The sequence below is a fragment of the Colletotrichum phormii genome, assembly GCF_030913505.1.
Source record: "Colletotrichum phormii strain CBS 102054 chromosome Unknown BDP81scaffold_5, whole genome shotgun sequence".
NCBI classification, from domain to species: Eukaryota; Fungi; Ascomycota; class Sordariomycetes; order Glomerellales; family Glomerellaceae; genus Colletotrichum; species Colletotrichum phormii.
In genome coordinates this window covers 285,352-307,493 of record NW_026851447.1, presented here as the reverse complement: position 1 = coordinate 307,493, position 22,142 = coordinate 285,352, and the positions used below count along the sequence as shown (strand labels likewise).

The following is a 22,142-nucleotide window of genomic DNA, read 5'->3' as shown; positions in this document are numbered from 1 at the left end:
GTGAAAACATGTCCTCCCCTTCCCTCTCTCTCCTCTTCGTTGCATTGACGATACCTTACTTCTATCAGTGTACCTAGTACCAGAAGTGATGTCGAAGAAGATGGGATAGCTTTGGAGTCTTACTGACGGTGCCACTTCCGGGGGGGTAAAGAGAAGACGCCGGGCTCTGGAAAGGTCAAGCGAGAGAGAGAGAGAGAGAGATGCTTGATCTGCCCTTTTCTACTTGGTTGAAGTCAAGAAATTGTGTAGTAGAATCTTTACCAAGCAAGGTCTAGCCATCCCCTGTTGGCTTTATTCTCAGGAGCGATATGTTTCCTGTCGATGAAAATGAACATGCGTGTAATCATGCGAACTTGCTGTATAACCTAGGCGTGGGATGTCGTTAACACTGTGCCCTTCCTACCTTCTTCCACTGGTGGTCTCTTGGTCTTGGTGTACGCGTCAGCAGGGCGATAAACTCTCGTCTAGCATGAGGCTTCAATATTGTATATTGAACTGCTTAAATCGGGATGTGGAAGGAGACGCGTAGCCACATCCATTCCTCGTGAATGGACGCAGGTGGGTAAGGCCGTTTGCAGGGCGCCAAACCGTCTTTTACTTCCTTTCTTTCTTGCCTTCAAAACTGCCACGGACCCAAGAAGAGGAAGATACGGTACCTAAAGTTGATTCAATCCTGAAATTGAGCCGCGACATGGCGCGGTTATCGATATGGAGCTGTTCTTCTAGCTACGCGGCTACCAAAATTTATTTCTTTTATCTGCCCTATTGCTCATAAGGCGGTGCTCGATAGCGACTACCAATATATTGGCTCATTTTCTGCAACAGCTCTCAGCCATAGACATATTCAAGACCGAGTTATGGACTCGCAACTGGGTAGACAAATCGGCCAGCATAAATCGTTCTTTGGTGAACGCACGCAAGGCGAGAAGTGACTTGCTATTTAAGTACACTATAGATAACAAAAGACTGAAGAAAATCAAGCAGTGGAGGAGGGGAGTTTTAGGGAAGAAAGGTAACGCTTCCCTGAATACCAAAGGTCACTTAAACGGCGGATGGATAGTCAGGGGACACTAGTAGCTGCCAACGATATCCCTACTGGCCTCTCACCTTGGATGATGGGTTGGCTTGTTACCCCATACATGCCGTCATACGGATGTTCCAAAGACGGCATTGTCACCCATCAGGGTGAACCGCTTACCCCGACATTCGGAACCCTAAGCGGTCCAAGCTCGGGACTTACATGTTCCTTCTTTGGTTCCGTGAGCAAAAGTTCAGCCTCCTCCCTCCCCCACACGCCTCCCTAAAAGTCACCTTGCTACCTGAACGGTTCACAGAGGTGACGTCGAGGGGCCTCACTCGCTCATCTCTCTTTTTGACGAACCTCAAACTTTAGTCTGAGGACCATGGTACGTTTGTGGCCATACAAGAGTAGATGAACAATCGTCTCGAGGCTTTGAAAAGCCCCCGCTGGCTGCTCCCCTCCAACTTTATGCTCCACCTTGTACACGAGACCAGAAAGGTCTGCTGCCCATTCATCCATTGCAGTGGAAACTGGCCTCGAGACCGCATATGCATACATCAAAATAAGTGGCCACTTCTAGGTGGCTATTGTAAGGAAAGGCAGCCATTACTTCCCCTGAATCATACCGCACAGCTCTGCCCACCTGTCCCGGCCAGGCGTCGCGAAGATGTTGATGCATGGAGGGGTGTGAGTTGGGAAACCACAACAGTCCCGAAGTCGGATGTATATCTTGTATTGACATCCTGAATGCCACCTTGCATGTCAGTCACCCCGTATGCTTATACTACTGCTCTTCCTAAAGTGTTGATATATTGACCTTGATACCTTTTTTCTTCTGCTCCTACGAAGTTTCTTCCATTTCAGGCAGGGAACATTGTAAGGCAGGCCACTCTACCGGTAAACGGAGGACCTAAAGTCATCGTGGAAACGAACTTGGAGAGCCTCCTTGGAAAACTTTGATCAGGCATCACATGATGAAGTCCCCTTTAGGAAGGCATTACAGGATATTCATAGGCAGGCCTGCATTCTATTACTCCAAACTATTTACCACTTAGTTGCTCTTATGCATGAAGATAACAAGGTATCCGTGAGAAACATGAGCAATTCCCGGAGCCATTCTCCGGTTCTGCCTGAACTTCGCCGGGATCTTATGAGGTCCGGGTAGTATATATCATTCAGGCAACTGGCTTGCCATCTACAAGTTCCTCCTCCCTCTTGGTCGTCCAACGAGATAAAATACCGCCTCCAGTCATCAAACCATCTTCTCCGTTCTCCTGGCACTTGCCTCAGAGCCGGATGGCAAAGAAGCTCCCCTTTATCAGCTAACAACTCGCCCACTTGTTCCATCTCTACATTTCAAGCTGAACCTTCTACACATCCTTTCCTATTCTCAACATCAAAAGGGAACAAAGCTTCACCAACTCAACCAAATATCCGCCCCAAACCACTCATCAAAAGCCATGAAGTCCCCAATCACCTCCCTCCTCCTCCTCCTCCTCGCCTCGACAGCGGCCCTCGTCTCCGCCATCAAACCAGGCGGCAAAGGCCCCATGAACATGCCGCGCGAGAGAGCCCACATGTGGCAGCAAGTCGCCTGCAAAATGGGCCACGGCAACCTCTTTATCACCCCTTACAAGCTGACGGCCATCGTCGACGAAGAGGTCAGCAACATCTGCCACCGCCTCTGGCACAACCTCAAGCGCACCGACATCGCGTGCGCGCTGCCCAGCAGGACCGTCTGCGAGGACCACGGCGACAAGTCGATCCAGGAGAAGAGGCTCTATTGGAGCTTCGACGTGTTCACCTCCTGCCCCGCCGCCGCTGTCGACTCGGCCTGGTACGAGAGCACCGGCAACATTTGGGGCCGGTCGAGGTGCGGCGAGGGAAAATACGAGTATGCGGATCTTCCTGAGTTGCCCTTTCCTTATGAGAAGGAGCGTCCGACGTTTGGGGAGGCTTAAGGGGGGTGGGTGGTGTGTGGGAGAGAGGAGGCCTTTGGAAAGGTTTACAGCATACGACGAGAGAACTCGGGGAGCAGGTGGTGATGCTATTGAGCAGATATCATGTGGGTAGGAGGTGGGAGGTTGATATTGCCGTCCCCTGAGGGGGCTTAATAATTGTTCACTTCGTGGCTTCTTTTCGATTTGTAACTTCCATATCTTTAGCGGACTGCTTGACGAGATTTCTCATCAAGAGAGCCTCGTCATATCTTTCCGCCTCGATACTGATTATGTGCAGTCTCCTATATGTTGATAACAGCCCAAAGGTCATTGGCGTGGGCCCCATGTAGCCCATTCGGAGACAACAAAGCCTAGGCCAATAGTCACTACAAATGGAAAAATCACAGGTTGGAAGGAAGCCTTGAAATGAGCAATTTGTGACAAACTTTTATCTGGAAAGGGCTTGCTGGAATTAGTGGTCAGTTTGGCAAGGCAGAGTTAGAGGAGCTCATACTCACAACTTGCCTGGTTTAACACGGACGAGTCCTCTAGAGGATCAAAACATGTCGGTATCAGAGGCCGTTTCCCCTGGGGAAGCCTAGAAACTTTTGATAGCTGCTATGAATGTGTAATATACACGTTTCGCCTTGAGGCTAGGCAAGATAAAGTGATCTCTCCTTTGAACGTCCGTCCGAATCAAACCAAGCAAAATCTCGCGGAGTCCTTCTTGCGACTGTACCAAGATTTCAACCCCCAACCCACCTTCATTAGTTGCTCGCAAACGCCTTTCTGTATGAACTGAGTATCCCGCGGCTCTCTAGATCACATGGGACTCGAAATACGTGCGAACCAAGGGAGGCATCAATGCTGAATTCTAAACATGTTGTGGCGGGTTCCAACCCCCCCCCCTTCCGACCGCCGGTTCAAGCACGGAATTTGAGAAAGACATCAAGGTTACGAATTGTCCAAGAAGGCAGCCGTAGAAGATGCGATAGTGATTTGACCAACATATCATCAGTTATGCGAGGCCCTATATCCTGCTTTGCGTATCGCCAGTCAAGGTTTCGTACTCTCAAGCAAAGCAAGAATGGGAAACCCTCGCTGAATAACGTCAAGACCTCAGACTTGTCTTCACAACTTTTCATCACTATTGAAAAGAAAAGGGGCTAGATCGCTGGGCAAATACGATCCTCATGCCAACGACGAAAGTCTCCCGAGTCCTCTCTCACATGACCCACGATACCAGTTGTCCAGAGGTATTCTTTCCATTTCTTCAAGTCCGTCAACATAATCACCCATCACATCTCAATGCTCAAATACCGACGATTCGGATCCTGATGATTGCTCGTCTCATCTCGTTCAATCGTTCCCCCCCGGCAGCCCCAAGGGTTCGACTTACACGCACTCGAGCACAGCCGCACAGCATCTTCAGCCTCGCCAGAGCCACAAAGTAAAAAAAAAAAAACACAATTACGAAAAAACAAAAAGCCCGAAGCCTCTCGCTCCCAGGAATTTCGCATTCGCGAATCCGAAAAAAAACAACAACCGTGGATTACTTTCCAAACCTTGATGAGCTCCCTAGCAAAATGGCTGCGTACAGCCACAGCCTCAACCATCCGATTTACACACGCCTCACATGCGTTGGGCTGACTGATACGAAGGGGAAAAAAAAAGGGAAAACCGGCTACAACCAACTAGGTACGAAAAAGTCTGCCCCCCAGATATCGGACGACAGATCACGTACTCAAGACCGCGATCCCTTCCGCTCGGAGCACCCCTTGATATCTACCAACCTGACCACGTCTCCCTCGCCCGAACCTTCACTGACCACACCCCTTCCAAGTAAGACGTATCATAAGAGAAAAGACGGCGCTGAAGAAGCGCAGGGCTGATTACAAGGTAACAACACCACATGGGATTCCCGCATCAATGCGCTCGTAAGCAATCTCCACCTCGAGAGTTCAAGGACACAGCTGCACGTGTGAATCAATCGACCAAGTTAAGTCCGGCCAGTCGGATTCGAAACTCCCTACACATGTGACAGTCCACTGAGAAAGAGAAAAAATAAAAATAAAAACCTCCAAAAAAAAAAAAAAAGTCCCACTCCTACCTGTCCAAAAACTCTTTACTGCCTCTTGTCGAGAAATGCCATGAAAATACCACGGGCTCGAAGCACATACATTCATTTCTGCCCAAACTACAAAAATTTTCATCCCTACTTTTATCTTGGGCTTGCCTTTCAATAACAAGCTTGGGACGGAGAAAAGAGCAGCACGCTTTTACCGTACACCGAACGTGGTAAGTATTCGTAGAGACACTGTGTACAGACAGGTGTGACATGACATGACATGCTCATCCCTCCCTTATTCTACAACCCACCCCGCAATATCAATGAAACTCGAAACGCGTCAGGCATGAAAGAAACAAAACGAAACGCATAAAATGGAAACGGTCTAGATAGAGATGCCACGAGGGCAAAGGAGTGATTCACGAGAGAGAAAGAGAGAGGAAACAAAAAAGACCGGATGAAAGGGTCGGCTGTGCATTCTGCTATGCAGAGAGAGCTCTCCGCCGTTTCATCCAACAATTGGACACAACCAGCGTACCTAGGCAAATGTTGAAGATAGTCGCCATGTTTATTGTTTTAACAGCAACTGTCTTTCACTCGCAGAGAGAAGGGGAATTCCCTTGTCCTCCCTTCTCATCTGTGGCGCGGGAGAGCTTGAAGAGATTTTTTCTTTACCTGTGCGAAGCTTATCTGTCTTATTTTCCCGTCATATCGCAACTTGGATCAGCGGTTGCTAATGGTCGCCAATCGTTGCCAATCTGCGACCGGTGGGCTTGGCCTTCCCCGTATTTCATGTTCATGACCCCGAGCACGCAAAAGAAAAGAAAAGAAAAAAAGGTGCAGATCAGCCAGCCAGTAATTCAAAAGTTCAACAATTGCACTGTACGCAGTCTGGCAGTCGTCCAGACCCTGTGACAATCGCAAATCGGGGCGATATGGACTCGAGGGAGAGGTGCAAGGTCGAAAGTCGATCGAGTGTCGTCGCAAATTGACCCCAACGTCTTCAAAGAAGCCACAACCGAACCGGTGTCTGACCGCTAGGCCCAGGCGAGCGTAGATTAGGCGTGCCCTCGGCGGCTTTCCTGAAGAGGTTGGGGTTTCCCCTGTTGCCGTGGAGAGCCAAGAAAACAGTCAATAGTGCCCCCAGTTCACGACAAATAAACAACAACACAATAACACCCAGCGACCACCACCACTTCTAGGCCAGAGACCTCCAGGCTCCAGGTTGCACACCCCCGGGAAAGGTAAAAGCCATGGCGGTTTCACAGCGTTCCGCCCGAAAATTCGACCCGATCTCTAGCGGTTGGTCACTTGCATGACACCTAATAATCAGTAAATCATACCTAACTCGGTCCCCACAGCCCGCCGCCGGTCCAACTTGCAAGGCCACGGTGCCCGCCCGGCTGCCAGCAGTACCCTCCCCCGGGGATAACCACCTGTGGTGTTGTGGGTTGTCTAGACGGGCAAGGCGGTAAGTAAGTTGGCAGAGTTAGGTAGGTGATCGCAATTGGTGGCCGCAGCGGTCATCCCTCTCCATGCCGCCGCAACCCGCTTTCAACATGGCTTCTAGAAGGGCGGAAAGCGGACACGCACCAACGGAGGGCGGGCGGACGGGCGGGTTATGTTGGTGCTGCTAGCCCTGCTGCTGTTGTTCCAATGCTTCAATTCTCTGTCTCCTGTGGCCCTCTGCCTGTTGGCCGTTGGCGTGCTGGCTGCATCGCTGGCGGCATGTGGGGAAAAACATCGTGAGTGACTGCGGTTTAGTCGAGCGAAGCTCCGTTAGTGTCCTGTTCCTGTACCGGATATCTCTGCAGGACACTGGAGCATCTGCAGGATTGCCGCGGCTCAAAGTCGACAGATGGAGACCCCAATCAAACCGCAAAGATTCATCCAGCCAAGCAGCGCGTAAAGAGGGTTCGGCTCCGTATTGCCCTAGAATGCATGATCAGTTCCGGGAGTGGATTGGCGTGCCAATCGCCGGTCCTCCTCCATGAGCCCATAGAACCCAACTGAACCCTTCCGACTGATCAACGGAGACTGCCCGGTCTAACGCTTCACGATGGGGCTCCTTAAGACGGGACGCCTTAAGAGCAAGGCCCAGGAAACCGCGGCACGCACCACGAAAGAAACCGGGTCTGTTCCCGGGCAAGATGCTGGAGCGGGAACTCTGGGCCATAAGACCATAATCAGAGGAGCCAGTCAGCCACTGACTCGTCTCCTTTGCCGTTTTCTCTTAGTTACTCGTAGTAACGGGCGCGGTCGCCGGCATCCCTTGATCCTATCGAGTAAAGAGACGACGCCCATGGCCCATGATAATGGACCGAAGCAAGAAACGGCCCGTAATCGTTAGCCAACGGCAACTCCACGCAGCGCCGTCACAGGGAGCCAGGGCCACTATCATTGATGAACCCTCACCGCTTGATGACGAAGTGCCGTGTGGAATGTCACCAGATGTTTCCCGGTGCTTTGGTCTCTCGTAAGAGCATGCCCGGCTTATCCCAGAGACCCAACCAGACTCGCCCGGGTTGGCCTGCCCTGTACGCTTCCAAGGTTGCTGGGTTTTTCAAGATTCGACGTTGTACGTTCATCTCTGACTGGTTAGCGAACTGCGAACCAAGGGCAGATTCAGATTGTCAACGACAAAGAATTACGCTGTCCAGTTGCAGGCTTTTCTTCTTCTTCTTGGTTCAGGTTTCACCTTCATTGGTCTGTTTCAGGCCCTCGCCCAGCTGCTACCCCAAGACGTAGTCTCACTCTCGACCTCTGCCATGTAGTACGCATGCGACCTCGTAGACAGCAATCAGCCGCCTCGATGCGATGCTGTATGCTATCCTTGACGTTCCATTACCGACAAGGGAAGAAAATGAGATGGCTGGCGATGTCGCGCCGCAGCGCCGTAGCGAGTCGGGTCGAGTCAAGCACGTCGTGCCGACTTTCGACGATGGACGGATCAACCCTGGCCGCAGACTCAGGCCGCATATCTGCGCTGGTTGACGGTCTTAGGTCTGACAGCATTCCATTCTTGCTAATGCTTCCGGAACTTTTCGAAGCGTCTTGGCCGCAGCTGCAGCTAGACGGATCCTTCAGGTACGAGGTTTTGGCGAAATGCAGCTATTCGCTATGTTGTACATGGTCGCAATTCCCCATATCTTGACATTTGCTTCAAATCCACATTCATCCCGATGGAAGTTGGAACAGCCCTGTGACTTGGGATGACGTCTGTCGTGGAGGCAGAACGCATTGAGCAATTTCAATCGGATGAAATGATGCGGGAAATCGGCAGACTCATAATCGACTTCAGCTTATTAAGCCAAATCGAAATTTGACACGAGCTCCAGACCAAACCCTATCTGGCCTGTGCTGGCAGCCCCTGTGGTGATGGGGATGTAAACAAACGTGATGGTACCCATCTCATCCACAGCTTAATGTCCGAAAATACCAGGGTTTATCGACGCAGACGGTGCCATGATGCAAATGAGTGAGCATGCCAACCGTGCCCTCTTCTGACAGGGTTCTACGCGCCATCAATTAGACCTTTCTTGCGTCCAGTGCTTGCCTTTCTTGTCACTTGTTGGCATTAGCAACCAGTGTATGATGTCGCAACGAGACGAAAAAGGCCTGGCAAGCTGTAACATGGTGACTCGAGTGAAAGTCCCATCCACGTCCAATATTGTGCGTTATCGATCCGGGGGTCGCTCCACCGTTGTCTGTCAGTACTCAGTAATCCCCGCCGACAAGCCCATCGGCTCCGGAGACGGTTGTTTGGTCTTGTCACTCACAGGCCGTAGACTGATAGGAACCAATCACCCAAGCAGCAAGCTACACGGCCGGGCCTTGGGTCCAGAAGTCTCACCCCGACCCTACACTAGACTCCTCGAGCTTACATAGTAGAGGATGCGCGACGTGGAGCGGCTTTCAGTGTGCCGAGCGCTGGGGGAAACGGCGTCGCGAGTACCCATGGCCGATAGTTTTGCAGTTGAGTCGGGATTCGTGGCCTAGCTCGACCGACCCTTTGCTGTGGCCGATCCCTACATCTTATTACGTGCAAACAAATTCGTAAAATCATAGTTCGTAGACTGGCGTGACTAGCATCTGTAGACTGGTATCCGTACTGTGAAGAAGGATCGAACTAGAGCTCAAGTACCTATCCCGAAGAGCTGTCAAATGGTAGACTCGCACTCCGTACAAGCACCCGCACTGTCTTTGGGAGGTTGGTAGAAAGCCAAGGTCCCCAGGGCCCAGGTCGCTGGCCAAGACTTTGGGTTCAACTTTCCCCTCCAAGATGGAATCGGTACGACGATGCCACGAGAATGGACCCTCCGATTCCGTTGGCCCTTTTCTCGCTCAATCTTTCGAGTCTTGACCTCACACGGCCCAGAGGAAGATTGCGGGCTGTACTCGTGAGCCAAGAAGGATCAACTATACTTGGAAATGGCCTTGTCTTAGAGCTGCCAAACGAGGCGACATTGGGGTAAAAAAGCCGCATATCATTGTGTGCCAGAAAGCGCATGTCATCGACGGCCAAGACTCTGGAGGCGTCGATTCGTTGAAGACCCCCATCCTTCTCCAACTTTGCTAGATCCGACTGACTCGGAAGGAGGGACTGTAGACTCGAACGGCAGCAGAATGAGGCTTCTTCCACGCACGTTAGAATGGTAGCAAGCGCAGGAGAATCAGGGCCGTCAAATCCCCGCACTCGATAGAACGCGGGAGTGGAGGCACAGTGCAGGTGTATCTGTACGGGCGATTCGATGCACGATTCCGGGAGGGGGTAACCGGGGCCATTTCCGAGGACTGCAATGGTGGGTAGTGGTGCAGAGATGCGGCATGCCCCCAAGATGGCCCAGATCAACGTTGGACGAGGCGCCGACTGTCCAATCTGATAGCGAGGTTTTAAATGGCTCATTGTGGGCGGCTCAGCATGCCTCTTTGCTAAGAGTCACGACCAAGAACACAAAGACGGTGAGTGAGCGCCGAGAGTATCCAGTCTCCACGGGGAGCTCACGAGGACAATAGCGAGCTTTGGCCAGCCGAGCGCGAGTTTTCTCCAGGCTCCAACCGTCCAGGTTGCTCGACAGGTTCTGTCATCCGGTCCAAGGACAGGACCAAACACCCGGGCTTCAGGCAGGCCCGGGCGTCGTCCGTGGCAAGGCCTGGCAGGCTGGGATGGTGGAAGAAGCCGGGCAGACCGTGCTCGAATCTCGGTGAGTGGTTTCAGTATCGGCGAGCTGGGCCACCACCCTTTGCGTGGCACCGTGGATGGCAGCCGGGCGAGGAAACGGTCAGGCGGTTCGGACGTCTAGAGTTTGGAAGGCAAAATGGCCAAGGCCACCGACCGCTTTGTGCATTATGGGTCCCCCGGCCTCCTCGACGGCGAGGCCGAACACTGACCGACACGGCTCCGATCCCAAGCTCCAACGCCAACGAGAACTGGTTTTTGGCGAGGCGCGCCTCGTACGGAGAAACCGTTGTAGCGTCGATCAGCTTGGGGGGAACACTCAGCAAGCTTACGTCAGCACGTCAGCTCCCGCGGTTGCGAGAGGCGAAGGCGAGCACTGGCGAGGTCGAGGAAGAGGCGTCGATTAACCACTCTACGGCCTGTCACGATCGGAGGTCGATGCGAAAGCGATGAGCGGTAACGGATCGGCCGGAACGGCGAGGGTCACTGAGTAAGAGGAAGACCATCTGACGAGAGCCGCCCCAGTCGCTATGACGTAGAGGCGCCAGCGGTCAGCCTCGGAGGAGTTGGGAGCAGTAAGATCAGTGGAATCCCGACCCGGCCACCGGTGTCGATTCTGGTTCGTGATCCATCCGCCAGACTTCAGCTCAGCACAGGGCAATTCTGTCAGTCGAGTATCCGTGGGGTCCGTGTGCTTGAGGACCGATTAACAAGGTGCGAAGAAATATCCAGCGAGAGTTTTTTTCTCTCCCGCCAACATCGGGGTCCCTGTATGCAGGCGACGTGCGGTGAACAGTGGATATCCTACCCGGAGCGTGTACCTGACTGTCACGAACACAACGTGGATAATTCGTACTAGCTCTTCGAGACTATTCTCCGTCAGCATAGAAGGAGACAAGGGATCGAAGCCAAATCGCTCCAGTATCGTGCTTTCGGACAGTAAAACATATCGGCGTCTTGCTGCAGGACCCAGACTGTGTCGAGCTTCCAAATACCGTGTTTCTCCGTCATGGGGCAGAGCCAGACCAGAGCTTACCGACTAGACAGAGTCGCATTCTTGGCCCTGGAGAGCGCCCTTGAAGTCCCCCGAGTTCTTTGCGAAGCCTTGAGGATGGAGGCGGTCACTGAGTCTCTTCCCACAGCAGGGTTGCGCTGCCATGGAGCCACGGGAGGCATTCGTTGTGGAGAGAGAGAGACGGTAAGGTAGGCGGCTCGAAGGGGGTACTGTACGGGTACGGATACGCACCACACGGTACCCGTAGCTAGCTTCCCCATACTGGACCACCAAGGTATCCGTAAGGTATTCCTATCGGAACTTTGGGGAAAAGCGACAGGGCATGGCTGGGCCATACGTAACTTGTACGTAGTAAGTCGAAGTTCGATGCTTAGGGTATCCGCCAAAAACAGCTTTGGACAGCCGACGGGCGCTGGCACGCGTATTCTAAGCGGAATGCTACGTCTGTGTCGCCCAGTTTCAACGGCAGAAGAGTGATTCAGGCTCAAGAGTGGACGTGATAATGTGGAGGACCCGATTTGACGGATTGACCTGTGTGAAGGACGGGAGATGTTAGCGGGACGAGTGGTGCTGCCGACGATTGCCCTAGCACGGATGTAGACAAGACCAAGTCGTTGCGGATTAGCCGCTCCAGAAGCCTAATGCAAATTGCAAGAGTGTTGCAGTAGGGCGGGATGATAGCGGCGGGTAGCTTGCAAAAGCTGCATGTCCGGTAAAGTCGCGAGATGGAAAAGGTATCCGTCGACTGCGTGAGTTGTCTGCACGCATGTCCGGATCCCGGAGACTGGAGTGTCTCGAACAACGTCTGTACGAATAGACCTAGACTGTTTCTTGGTGTCTTCCATGGCGCTGCTGGCAGCGAAAATGCCCCGAGGAGGAACGGGATGTCCGTCATGTCTAGCGTTCAAGGGCACTGGCCGAAGTGCCGAATTCAGAAGAGGCAACCTCTCTGGTTGGATGGCGAGGAATGCGAATGCCGCGGACGCTGCTGCTTGCACAGGTACGCGCTTTCGTCTCGTTGCAGAACAAGATGCCTGATGATTGATGCATTCCATCGGGCGAGAAAAGGAAAATTGAGACGATGACAGATTGAGATGGGTGAGGTTCGGCCGGTAAGGTACGTACCGCATCCGGCGGTAAAGGCAAGGCCGCTTTACCCGGGCCTGCCTGCCTTACGGAGCACCTTACTTTAAGGTACAGTAGGTACCTTAGGTAAGGTACCTCCAGCAATGGTCACCTTGCCGTCCCTGACTCCCCGGCTCTGTCTTGGAAAGAGCGAGGCAGTCACCATTTGCCAGTCTGGTCCGGCTCAGGCGTGACTTCTCGGCTCTGTCGCAACTCCCATTTGAAAGCAAACGATGAAAGAAAAGAGCAGGTATGACGCTGAGACAGTGCACACACGGTGCTTACTAGAAACTGGCAACGCCGAGCATGGGGGGAAAAGTTTGAAAGGGCCGTTCCCTGATAACGCTTTGATTGGTCGATTGGCAACAACCTCGCAGGGTCGGTGACGGTTCCCAGCCCCCCCCAGAGCAGACAGCCCGTCAAAGCTCAATCACGAACAGCAGGGTAGGTCCCCCAACGTCGAAGCTCATGACTGGCAGCGAAATTTGGAGGGCCAAAAGCTTGTTGTGATCCACTTACCTTGGAGTCCTGGATGATAGAGAAAAAGGGCCGTACCGTTGCTCAGCGTTAGGAACTGTGTGGGGGTGTGCAATATCCCATGTCGACAATAGTCAAGGAAGATACGTACTCTAATTGTCTGATCTTGCACAATTCATACCAAGTACGTACTTGCCTTACACCATGCCTACCTGCTTCCTGGCAAGTCCTAGACTCCTAGCAAGCCGCGTTGGAAGTGCGGCATGTTATCCGCCGTGGCTTGATGACTGATGCGTGTGGTGAGAGTGCCACTGCAATTACACGGAGAGAAAAACTGCAATCCGCGACCGCCGGGCGGAACGATTCTCGTGGAACTTGGAAGCGGTCCAGTGCGCCAATTGGCGTCGTCTTGTTCCAATTGACCCGAATGAGGCACTTAATGGCCGTTGGGAAGAGAGACATGCGCCGGTTGTATCCGTACTCGTTGTTGTATGTGCTGACCGCCAGCGTTGTCGTCCATTCATCCACTCATCCATCCACCAAGAAGATTCCACGGCGGCGTCCAAGCTTGTGCGGTTCACGCACGTCGTACTGCGGCAATGAAGAGTGGGAAAGGGTAGGGGAGAGCGGCGCACGCTCCATCAGGCGAACCCGAGACAGACCAAGAGCCGACGACGACGAAGACGACGACTAATCCATGGACGTCCACGGTCCATGCCCGGCCTGTCTGTCTGTCTGTCGCGGCTCGCCTGTCGTTGTCGTGTTTGGGCCCTGGGAAGCAGTGTCGTCATTTGATGCCATGGAACGGCTCGAAAAATCGCGCAAGCCTCTGTTCCTATTTGCCCGATGCCTGGGCGGCTTCGGAGACCCCAGGAAGGAAACGAAGCGGAAGCACCCTTTAGAAAAAAGAAAAAGAAAAAAAAACACTCAGCAATCGGGCAATCCAATAGTGAAGCAGCAAGCAGGCAATGGTACGGATGAGCAGATGTCAACGGGTACGGGGTCATGAAGACGAACTTACCTGAGGATTACCTACAAATACGCTTAGCTTTCGCGGCATCTTGATAGTCAGACCAGAACAAGGTACCACTAGGACAAGGTAGCGATGTGTAAGGTTGTACGTACCTGGCCTGATGTGTGGATGTGCGGTTCTGACCCTGCCCGACATGTCGGCGACCCCACAAGAGCGCGGAAAGGTGGTGCTAAACTTCTAAGGCATGCACACTTTTCTGCTTGCTTTCGAGCTCTGCTATCCACGGTTGATGAGCGAGGTATCACCGATGGTCAGCGAGCCAGTGACGAACCTGGGATTGGCGGGGGCGTGGGAGAGCCAGCCAGATCAATGAGTGAGATGGAACGGAGGGAAGAAAAAAAAGTGGTAGCGCAGGAAGCCAATTCGCCCAGTACGCCTTAGTCGAAGCAGACACGCAGAGGAAGGAAGAAAAAAAAACGAAAATTGGGTCACCTTCCCACTTTGAGATATACCCACTTCGCTCCCACATCTGGGCCACAAACTGCACCTGCAGCCCACTTCTTCTACCCAGGTACCTGCCTTCCTCCCATGTCTGCACCTGGGAAACCTGCACGATACCTGGTCCTGGGAACCGTAGCCCGGCGAGTCCATGTGGGGCTCTGTACTTTGTTTACTTGCGAGATTATCTTGTGCATCTTGTTTTCGCACTGTAATCTGCACTGACCTGCTTGTGTGTGTGTGTGTGTGTGTGTGTGTGTGGGAGTCTGGAGAGCAACACTCAATCACCAAGAGGAGGATGCGAGTATGTACGCAGGGATCCCAGGACTGTCTGTGGTGTGTTTGCACGTCCCAGCTTCTGTCTCTGAGAGCTTTGCTCATGTGCCATCCCATCCGCGTAACCGCATCGCACCTCAATGGCTCAGTAGAGAAGGAAAAGAATGCGGTGCAGTGCTGCGCGCATAGGATAGAAAATTCAAGATCATCCAACCCAAGAAGCCTCAGAACCCGCCAGGCTCAGGCTCAGGCTCAGGCCCAGGCCCACGACAAAGTCAAGTAGTGTACTCTGTAAGTGGTGTTGCACAAGATTACACTGGCTTGGCTCATGGTCCGTGTTGGTGCCAAGCTTGCTTTTTTGCGCTCACAAATCTCACTCATCAATCGCGGCATCGCCCTGCGCGTCACACATGGGAAATTCTCTCGTCTGCTTGCGGCCATTTTCCCCCATTGCTCGCCCCAATTGCCGCCGTATCCCAAATATGCTGTGCACATGTTCTCCAATCCAATGGTACCGTCGAGGCCAAACTCAATTCGTACTGTGGGCACACCTTGTATCTTGCCCCCCCAGCCCAATGTACTCCAATACTTTATTCTGATAGCTCCAGCGCGAGGTACCGCCCATCGTCCAGACGGGGGAAGGATGGATGATTTTTCAATGGGTCCCTCCTCTCGGGCCAGGTTGAATAATGGATCCTGACATCGTCCGGTTCTGGCCCTGTCCACTTCAGCGCATATCCTCGTTCCTACCGTGTTGTATCCATAGCGGCCCATGTAATTGTAAGGTTGACTGGAGTGCCTTCCTCACGAACCCAGTACCTTACTGTTGTTCTTGTTTCTCTGTTGTTGTTGCTGCTGGTTGCTGCTCAGTGCTGGGGGCAGGCACGGATGTGGATGTGGGAGAGAGTACTGGGGCCACAAGGTACCATGAACCGATCAATGGATCCCGATGCTGGTAGCTTCTCCAGCTATTGTTGCTTTCTCCGCGACCTCGCCAAGTGTGAAGAGGTACCTTGCCAGCCTTGAACCTTGACCATACCTCACCTTCCTTGCGCCTTTCTGAGTCCTGTTTTCCCTTACCTCACTTCACCTAGAGGTTACCATACCAATAGGTGCCAGTACGGATACCTATGTGCTGGGGCAAGCCGCAAACCGCAATATTCTCTCGGGGTGAGTAAGGTGAGGTGAGAGATGAGGTAAGGTACCTTTAGTAACCTGGACCCAGCATCCAAGGTATTCAACTGGGGGATGAGTAACCATTGGAGCCTGTGACGACTGACCTTGATGACGGGAAAGTGAGGGAGAGATGCTCTTGCCTCCAAGGTAGGTAGGTACACTACGTATCTACCTTACTTGCCGCGTCGCTACCGCTGTCGCCGTCCATGTCGCGCCGCTCTTTCCTCTCTCTCACACACGCGCTGTTGCTGTGGGCGGACTAATACCGTCGCTTGCGGGTACGTAGTGGGGATCCCGATTGGGATGGATTGGCTTTTCCTTCTCAACTTCTGGGTCGCAAGGTAGGAAGGTGCAGTCGGCCGGATAGCTCGCTCGCTCGCTCCACGCCCATCCATGATCCACGCCCACGCCCACGTTCACGTTCATCCATGCCCACGCTTGCGCCTGCATCCACACCCACGTCCCAGTCAGTGGTCGCCTCTTTCTGGTTTGGTCTGGTTCTTGCTTTGGTTTGGATGTTGCTGTTGCTTCTGCTTCTGCTGCTCCTGCCGCTCGTGTCTGCCTCTCTCCTACCCACGGCTCGTTTCTCTTAAGTAGCGAAGCTTCCACCCGCCTTCACCGGAACGCCTCTTCCCCTTCTCTTTCCTCCATCACCCACGAAGGCTGCCTATATAGATTGCCCTTCACATTCGTGTGGTGCTCAAACCTCTCTCCTCCATCTCTCCACTCTCCCCCTCATCACCTTTTCCTACGCGCTACCCTGCGACCTCACCAATTCAGTATTCCTAGGCCCGCCCTACGAAGAAGCACAAGCAGTACCTCGCCGTTTTCCTCGGACTTATCTTACCTATCAATTCCTATCCGCGACAACAAACCACCTATTCGCGCATAATAAGCTTGAGCAGAGCTCGTCTGTCTCACTACAACCGCAATGGCCGACTCACACGCCGCCGCGGCCCCTGCTCTCAGCACGCCCATTGAGAGCCACAAGTTCGATGAGAAGGAACGCCCCGTTGATGCGCCCCCGGCCGCCAACCCCAAGGTCGAGGACGAGGAGGACGATGAGGACATTGACGCCCTGATTGAGGACCTCGAGTCCCAGGACGGTCACGTCGACGAGGAAGAAGAGGGTACGTCTCTTGAGCTCGAGTGGAGCACCTGTCTCACAGGCAGTTGATGGCGCTTGCCATCGCTTCTGTCGAGCAGACGCTCTCTCGCCCCCCCACGCTTTCAATTGCAGCTTGCTAACATCCTGACAGATGAAGGATCCCCTGGCATGGGTCGTGTCGTCCCTGAGGAGCAGCTCCAGACTGACACTCGTCTCGGTCTGACTGAGCAGGAGGTCATCAACCGCCGCCGCAAGTGGGGCCGCAACGAGATGGCTGAGCAGAAGGAGAACCTTATCCTGAAGTTCTTCATGTTCTTCGTTGGTCCCATTCAATTCGTCATGGAGGCTGCCGCCGTCCTTGCCGCTGGTCTTGAGGATTGGGTCGATTTCGGTGTCATTTGCGGTCTTTTGCTGCTTAACGCCGCTGTCGGTTTCGTCCAGGAATTCCAGGCCGGATCTGTAAGTCAACATCGCCCCACACCACTGGCACGCGTTGCCAAGGGTTCCCCGAGACCACATTGCTGATTCCCCCACTTCAGATTGTCGCCGAACTCAAGAAGACTCTCGCCCTCAAGGCTGTCGTTCTCCGTGACGGCACCCTGAAGGAGGTTGAGGCCCCCGAAGTCGTTCCCGGTGATATCCTCCAGGTTGAGGAGGGTACCATTATCCCCGCTGATGGTCGCATTGTCACCGAGGATGCTTTCCTCCAGGTCGATCAGTCCGCCATCACTGGTGAGTCCCTCGCCGTCGACAAGCACCGCAACGACAACTGCTACGCTTCTTCCGCCGTCAAGCGTGGTGAGGCCTTCGTCATCGTCACCGCCACTGGTGACAACACCTTCGTCGGTCGCGCTGCCGCCCTTGTCAACGCTGCCTCCGCTGGATCTGGTCACTTCACTGAGGTGTTGAACGGCATTGGTACCATTCTGTTGGTCCTTGTCATCTTCACTCTGCTTATCGTCTGGGTTTCTTCCTTCTACCGCTCCAACGGCATCGTCGACATCCTTCGCTTCACCCTCGCCATCACCATTATCGGTGTCCCCGTCGGTCTTCCCGCCGTCGTCACCACCACCATGGCTGTCGGTGCTGCTTACCTTGCCAAGAAGAAGGCCATCGTCCAGAAGCTGTCCGCCATTGAGTCCCTGGCTGGTGTCGAGATTCTCTGCTCTGACAAGACCGGTACCCTCACCAAGAACAAGCTTTCCCTGGCCGAGCCTTACACCGTCGCCGGTGTCGACCCCGAGGACCTCATGCTTACCGCTTGCTTGGCTGCTTCCCGCAAGAAGAAGGGTATGGACGCCATCGACAAGGCTTTCTTGAAGTCGCTCCGCTACTACCCCCGCGCCAAGTCTGTCCTGTCCAAGTACAAGGTCATTGACTTCTTCCCCTTCGACCCCGTCTCCAAGAAGGTCACTGCCCTCGTCGAGTCCCCCGCCGGTGAGCGCATTACCTGCGTCAAGGGTGCTCCCCTTTTCGTCCTCAAGACCGTCGAGCAGGACCACGAGATCCCCGAGGAGATTGACCAGGCCTACAAGAACAAGGTTGCTGAGTTCGCCACCCGTGGCTTCCGCTCTCTCGGTGTTGCCCGCAAGCGTGGTGACCACGGTGCCTGGGAGATCCTCGGAATCATGCCCTGCTCTGACCCCCCTCGCCACGACACTGCCCGCACTGTTAACGAAGCCAAGTCTCTCGGTCTGTCCATCAAGATGTTGACTGGTGACGCCGTCGGTATCGCTCGTGAGACTTCCCGCCAGCTCGGTCTCGGCACCAACATCTACAACGCTGAGCGCCTCGGCCTCGGTGGCGGTGGTGACATGCCCGGTTCCGAGGTCTACGACTTCGTTGAGGCTGCCGATGGTTTCGCCGAGGTCTTCCCCCAGCACAAGTACAACGTCGTCGAGATTCTTCAGCAGCGTGGCTACCTCGTTGCAATGACTGGTGACGGTGTCAACGATGCTCCCTCGCTGAAGAAGGCTGACACTGGTATCGCTGTCGAGGGTGCCTCCGACGCCGCTCGCTCCGCTGCCGACATTGTCTTCCTTGCCCCCGGTCTCGGTGCCATCATTGACGCCCTCAAGACTTCCCGCCAGATTTTCCACCGCATGTACGCCTACGTCGTTTACCGTATCGCTTTGTCCATCCACTTGGAGATCTACCTTGGTCTGTGGATTGCCATCCTCAACCGTTCCCTGAACATTGAGTTGGTCGTCTTCATTGCCATTTTCGCCGATATCGCCACCCTGGCCATTGCCTACGACAACGCCCCCTTCTCCAAGTCCCCCGTCAAGTGGAACCTGCCCAAGCTTTGGGGTATGTCCGTTCTTCTCGGTATCGTCCTTGCCGTCGGTACATGGATCACTGTCACCACCATGTACGCTCACCCCGGCGGTGGTATCATCCAGAACTTCGGTAACCTCGACGAGGTTGTCTTCCTTGAGGTCTCCCTCACTGAGAACTGGCTCATCTTCATCACCCGTGCCAACGGTCCTTTCTGGTCCTCCATCCCCTCGTGGCAGCTGTCTGGCGCCATCTTGGTCGTCGATATCCTCGCCACCTGCTTCTGTATCTGGGGTTTCTTCGAGGGTGGTCAGCAGACTTCCATCGTTGCCGTCGTCCGTATCTGGATTTTCTCTTTCGGTGTCTTCTGCGTCTGCGCTGGTGTATACTACATGCTCCAGGACAGCACCGGTTTCGACAACCTGATGCACGGCAAGTCCCCCAAGGGCAACCAGAAGCAGCGCTCGCTCGAGGACTTCGGTAAGTTTTATATCCCCCAAACTACCCCACAATATGTGTCTTGTTACAGAACAGCAGCTAACCGTTTCATCAGTCGTCTCCCTGCAGCGTGTCTCCACCCAGCACGAGAAGTCGCAGTAAAGAAGAATCTCTTGGCAGAGTCGGGCTTGACTACGACGCTACTTGCGCCGTTACAATGCTCCGTCGACTCCGCGGGATGATCTCCCTGGGCCTGTTGAATCTGGCCCCTATTGAGACCGGAGGAGACGTGGACTTGTGACCACGAATTTCATCTTTCTCTATGTTTAAAATTGTACGATGAACTTCATCGGTAATTACTGCGATTGAGTTGGAGCGAGAGAGAGGAGGGGAATACCCTAGTGCGTTGATAGACCTAATACAAATCGTTAAATCAAGTAAACATACATTCCAATGTACCGTTCTTATATGTGATGGGACTATTCACCAACTTGGCCTAAATCCCGGATTCTAGCACGCTACTTGCCGCCCCAATCCTCTAATGATACACAAGTTTACGTCCAGATGTACATGTGGTTCACATGTCACTTTCGTGAAAGGTAGCGAATTGTAGGAGTAATTGTTTGAATTAAATAGTCACGTGGTCTACTGAGGCACGACGACTTCCTTGGAAGTATCCAGCTCCTCGTGTCTTCTCAGGTCCATCTCGCGGTCGAGCAATGGCTTAACATAGGGATCAAAGGTCTTCCAGTACGGGTTCTCGAGGTGGTACTTTTGGCTCTGCACATGGAGAACAACGGATCAGCAATCTGTCAAGCGCCGAGGTTGGGACGTTTGGGAGGGCAATGGAGTGCTGGAGCACGAAGTTTTTGTATAAAGATTGTCGTGCGTGTTTTGTGCGTAACGAACTGGGTGTTTGTGTGTATGTATGCGTGCGTGGGTTTGTGGGCTTCTTACATATTCCGTCTCGAAGCGCTCGACAATGGTAAAGGACCTGGGGTCGTGGACGTCCTGCATGACGAACCAGCTGACGGTCTCGCGATCTTGGGAGTAGACGCGCGAGGCCTCGATGAGCTTTGCCTTTATGCGTTCGACCGAGTCGGGGTGGTCGTTTGCGTGGAGGTGGACGGTGAGTGTGTAGACCATGATGGGCTTCTAGGCAAAGTAGACTGGCTCGAGGGGGGGTTGTCGAAGGATAGGTTATGACGAGCAATTGCTTCGAGGGGGTTCGAGTGTAATGATGATGGTGGTGGTGGTTTGGAAGGATGTTGAGGCGGGGTGTAGGAGAGGAGGGGGGGGAGAGCTTTCGAAGGGATAGCTATCTGGATTTGGGAGGTGAGGGGTTGGAGGGGCAGCTGGGGCTGGAGCTGATGGGGCGGGCTTTTTGAGTGGAGAGCGGTGCTGGTGGTACCACATGGAGATCCGTACTTATCATGGGTGAGCAGAGACCAGGTTGAAAACAGCATGTGTGTTGAGTGTGTGGATAACGTTGGTTATTGGTGCTTGGTCTTGTCTTGAGTTCTTAGAATCATGCCCGTATCAATTGCTCATTGTGGAGGTATGGCCTTTGCCTAGGGCAGTTTAGGTTGTTGAGAGGGTTTGGTAAGTTCACGATGGCTCAAGTTCAGGTTCAGGTCTGAATTGGATACGAGCGGACTTCAATTGGAGATCACTGTTGCAGAAAATGAGGAGAGTTCTACTCAATTGAGCCCATAAGAGGGTTTCCTATCGAGATTGAGCTATTCCCGGCTCGAGCCAACAGTGGTATGCTTGAAAACTGCTCCCCTCTTCCGATGGAGTTGAACGAAGAGAGGCACTTGCAAAGCGAGGCAAAACAGGCTGTATGGCATCAGCCAAAGTTGCCGGTAGACTTACCAGTACCATACTCGGTAGCTAACATGGCAGCGGGCTAGCCAAGGCAAGTACATTGTAAACCACAGGAAACAAGCCTCTTCCCCTCCATCGGAGCAGCCGTGTATTGGGAGGTAGATACTTTAGTCGAGCACCCCGGCGCGGATAGCATGGCCAAGCTTTTCTGCTAGGTGATAGGGAGAATAGGCATCTTGGGCTATACAAGAGGATGGTGTCGACAATTGCCAAGTCATCGGTTCAGCCGTTATTTTCGCCGGATGCTAAGAGCTGTATCTAACCGGGCGACGCTGGTACAGCAGACTTGCGTGTGTGCTTGACGCCAGCCGACAATTCCAGCGATTGATGGGCCAGATCAGCCGCGGACATGTCCAGTGTGAAGCTATCTTGCCTTAGCGTCGAATCTCGCTGTAAATTTCTGCCCTTTTTCCTGCGATATGTGAGTGTGGTGGTGGGTGAGGTAGGTGGTTCACCCCAGGGCAGGTAGGTATCGGTCCTCCCCGCACACAGCATTTGGGAGGGTGGGGTGTCATGGGGTGTCGAGTCTGGCGCCTTAGCTTGCCGTAGGTTCACTAATGCTTCAGTGATTACGCCGCAGAATCAGCGAGGTTAGTGGCCTTCATCATGCGGTGTGACACACCAAACGACGCTGTCCTTGCACACCTCTCAGAGCCCGCCGTCGCAAGCTTGAAGGGGACGGCC

The 22,142-nt window shown here is 53.5% G+C and overlaps 5 protein-coding genes across 5 annotated transcripts; 2 read left to right on the top strand and 3 right to left on the bottom strand.

The window, feature by feature from the left end:
- Positions 1–2,146: 2,146 nt before the first annotated feature.
- Positions 2,147–2,986, top strand: BDP81DRAFT_420868 (uncharacterized protein). The gene has a single exon (XM_060589881.1). The coding sequence runs from the start codon at positions 2,482–2,484 to the stop codon at positions 2,980–2,982; it is 501 nt and encodes a 166-aa protein (XP_060447988.1). The 5' UTR covers positions 2,147–2,481; the 3' UTR covers positions 2,983–2,986.
- On the bottom strand, positions 2,965–3,735 carry BDP81DRAFT_420867 (uncharacterized protein). The gene has a single exon (XM_060589880.1). The coding sequence runs from the start codon at positions 3,314–3,316 to the stop codon at positions 3,143–3,145; it is 174 nt and encodes a 57-aa protein (XP_060447987.1). The 5' UTR covers positions 3,317–3,735; the 3' UTR covers positions 2,965–3,142.
- A 5,370-nt stretch (positions 3,736–9,105) lies between these two features.
- Positions 9,106–10,111, bottom strand: BDP81DRAFT_176343 (uncharacterized protein). The gene has a single exon (XM_060582216.1). The coding sequence runs from the start codon at positions 9,933–9,935 to the stop codon at positions 9,294–9,296; it is 642 nt and encodes a 213-aa protein (XP_060447986.1). The 5' UTR covers positions 9,936–10,111; the 3' UTR covers positions 9,106–9,293.
- Positions 10,112–16,679: 6,568 nt separating this feature from the next.
- On the top strand, positions 16,680–19,733 carry BDP81DRAFT_447082 (uncharacterized protein; the record flags this gene model as incomplete). The annotated part of the gene is made up of 4 exons (XM_060592140.1): positions 16,680–16,878; positions 17,008–17,315; positions 17,396–19,613; positions 19,663–19,733. 4 exons carry the CDS (start codon positions 16,680–16,682, stop codon positions 19,731–19,733), a joined length of 2,796 nt encoding a protein of 931 aa, XP_060447985.1.
- Positions 19,734–20,216: 483 nt separating this feature from the next.
- BDP81DRAFT_447081 (uncharacterized protein) lies at positions 20,217–20,717 on the bottom strand (the record flags this gene model as incomplete). Its single annotated transcript, XM_060592139.1, has 2 exons — positions 20,217–20,351; positions 20,529–20,717. The coding sequence occupies 2 exons, from the start codon at positions 20,715–20,717 to the stop codon at positions 20,217–20,219; spliced, it is 324 nt and encodes a 107-aa protein (XP_060447984.1).
- Positions 20,718–22,142: the final 1,425 nt, after the last annotated feature.

What these genes read in the sequence shown, in the direction of transcription:
- BDP81DRAFT_420868 (XM_060589881.1), top strand. Translation starts at nt 2,482, where the DNA reads ATGAAGTCCCCAATCACCTCCCTCCTCCTCCTCCTCCTCGCCTCGACA.
- BDP81DRAFT_420867 (XM_060589880.1), bottom strand. Translation starts at nt 3,316, where the DNA reads ATGGGCTACATGGGGCCCACGCCAATGACCTTTGGGCTGTTATCAACA.
- BDP81DRAFT_176343 (XM_060582216.1), bottom strand. Translation starts at nt 9,935, where the DNA reads ATGAGCCATTTAAAACCTCGCTATCAGATTGGACAGTCGGCGCCTCGT.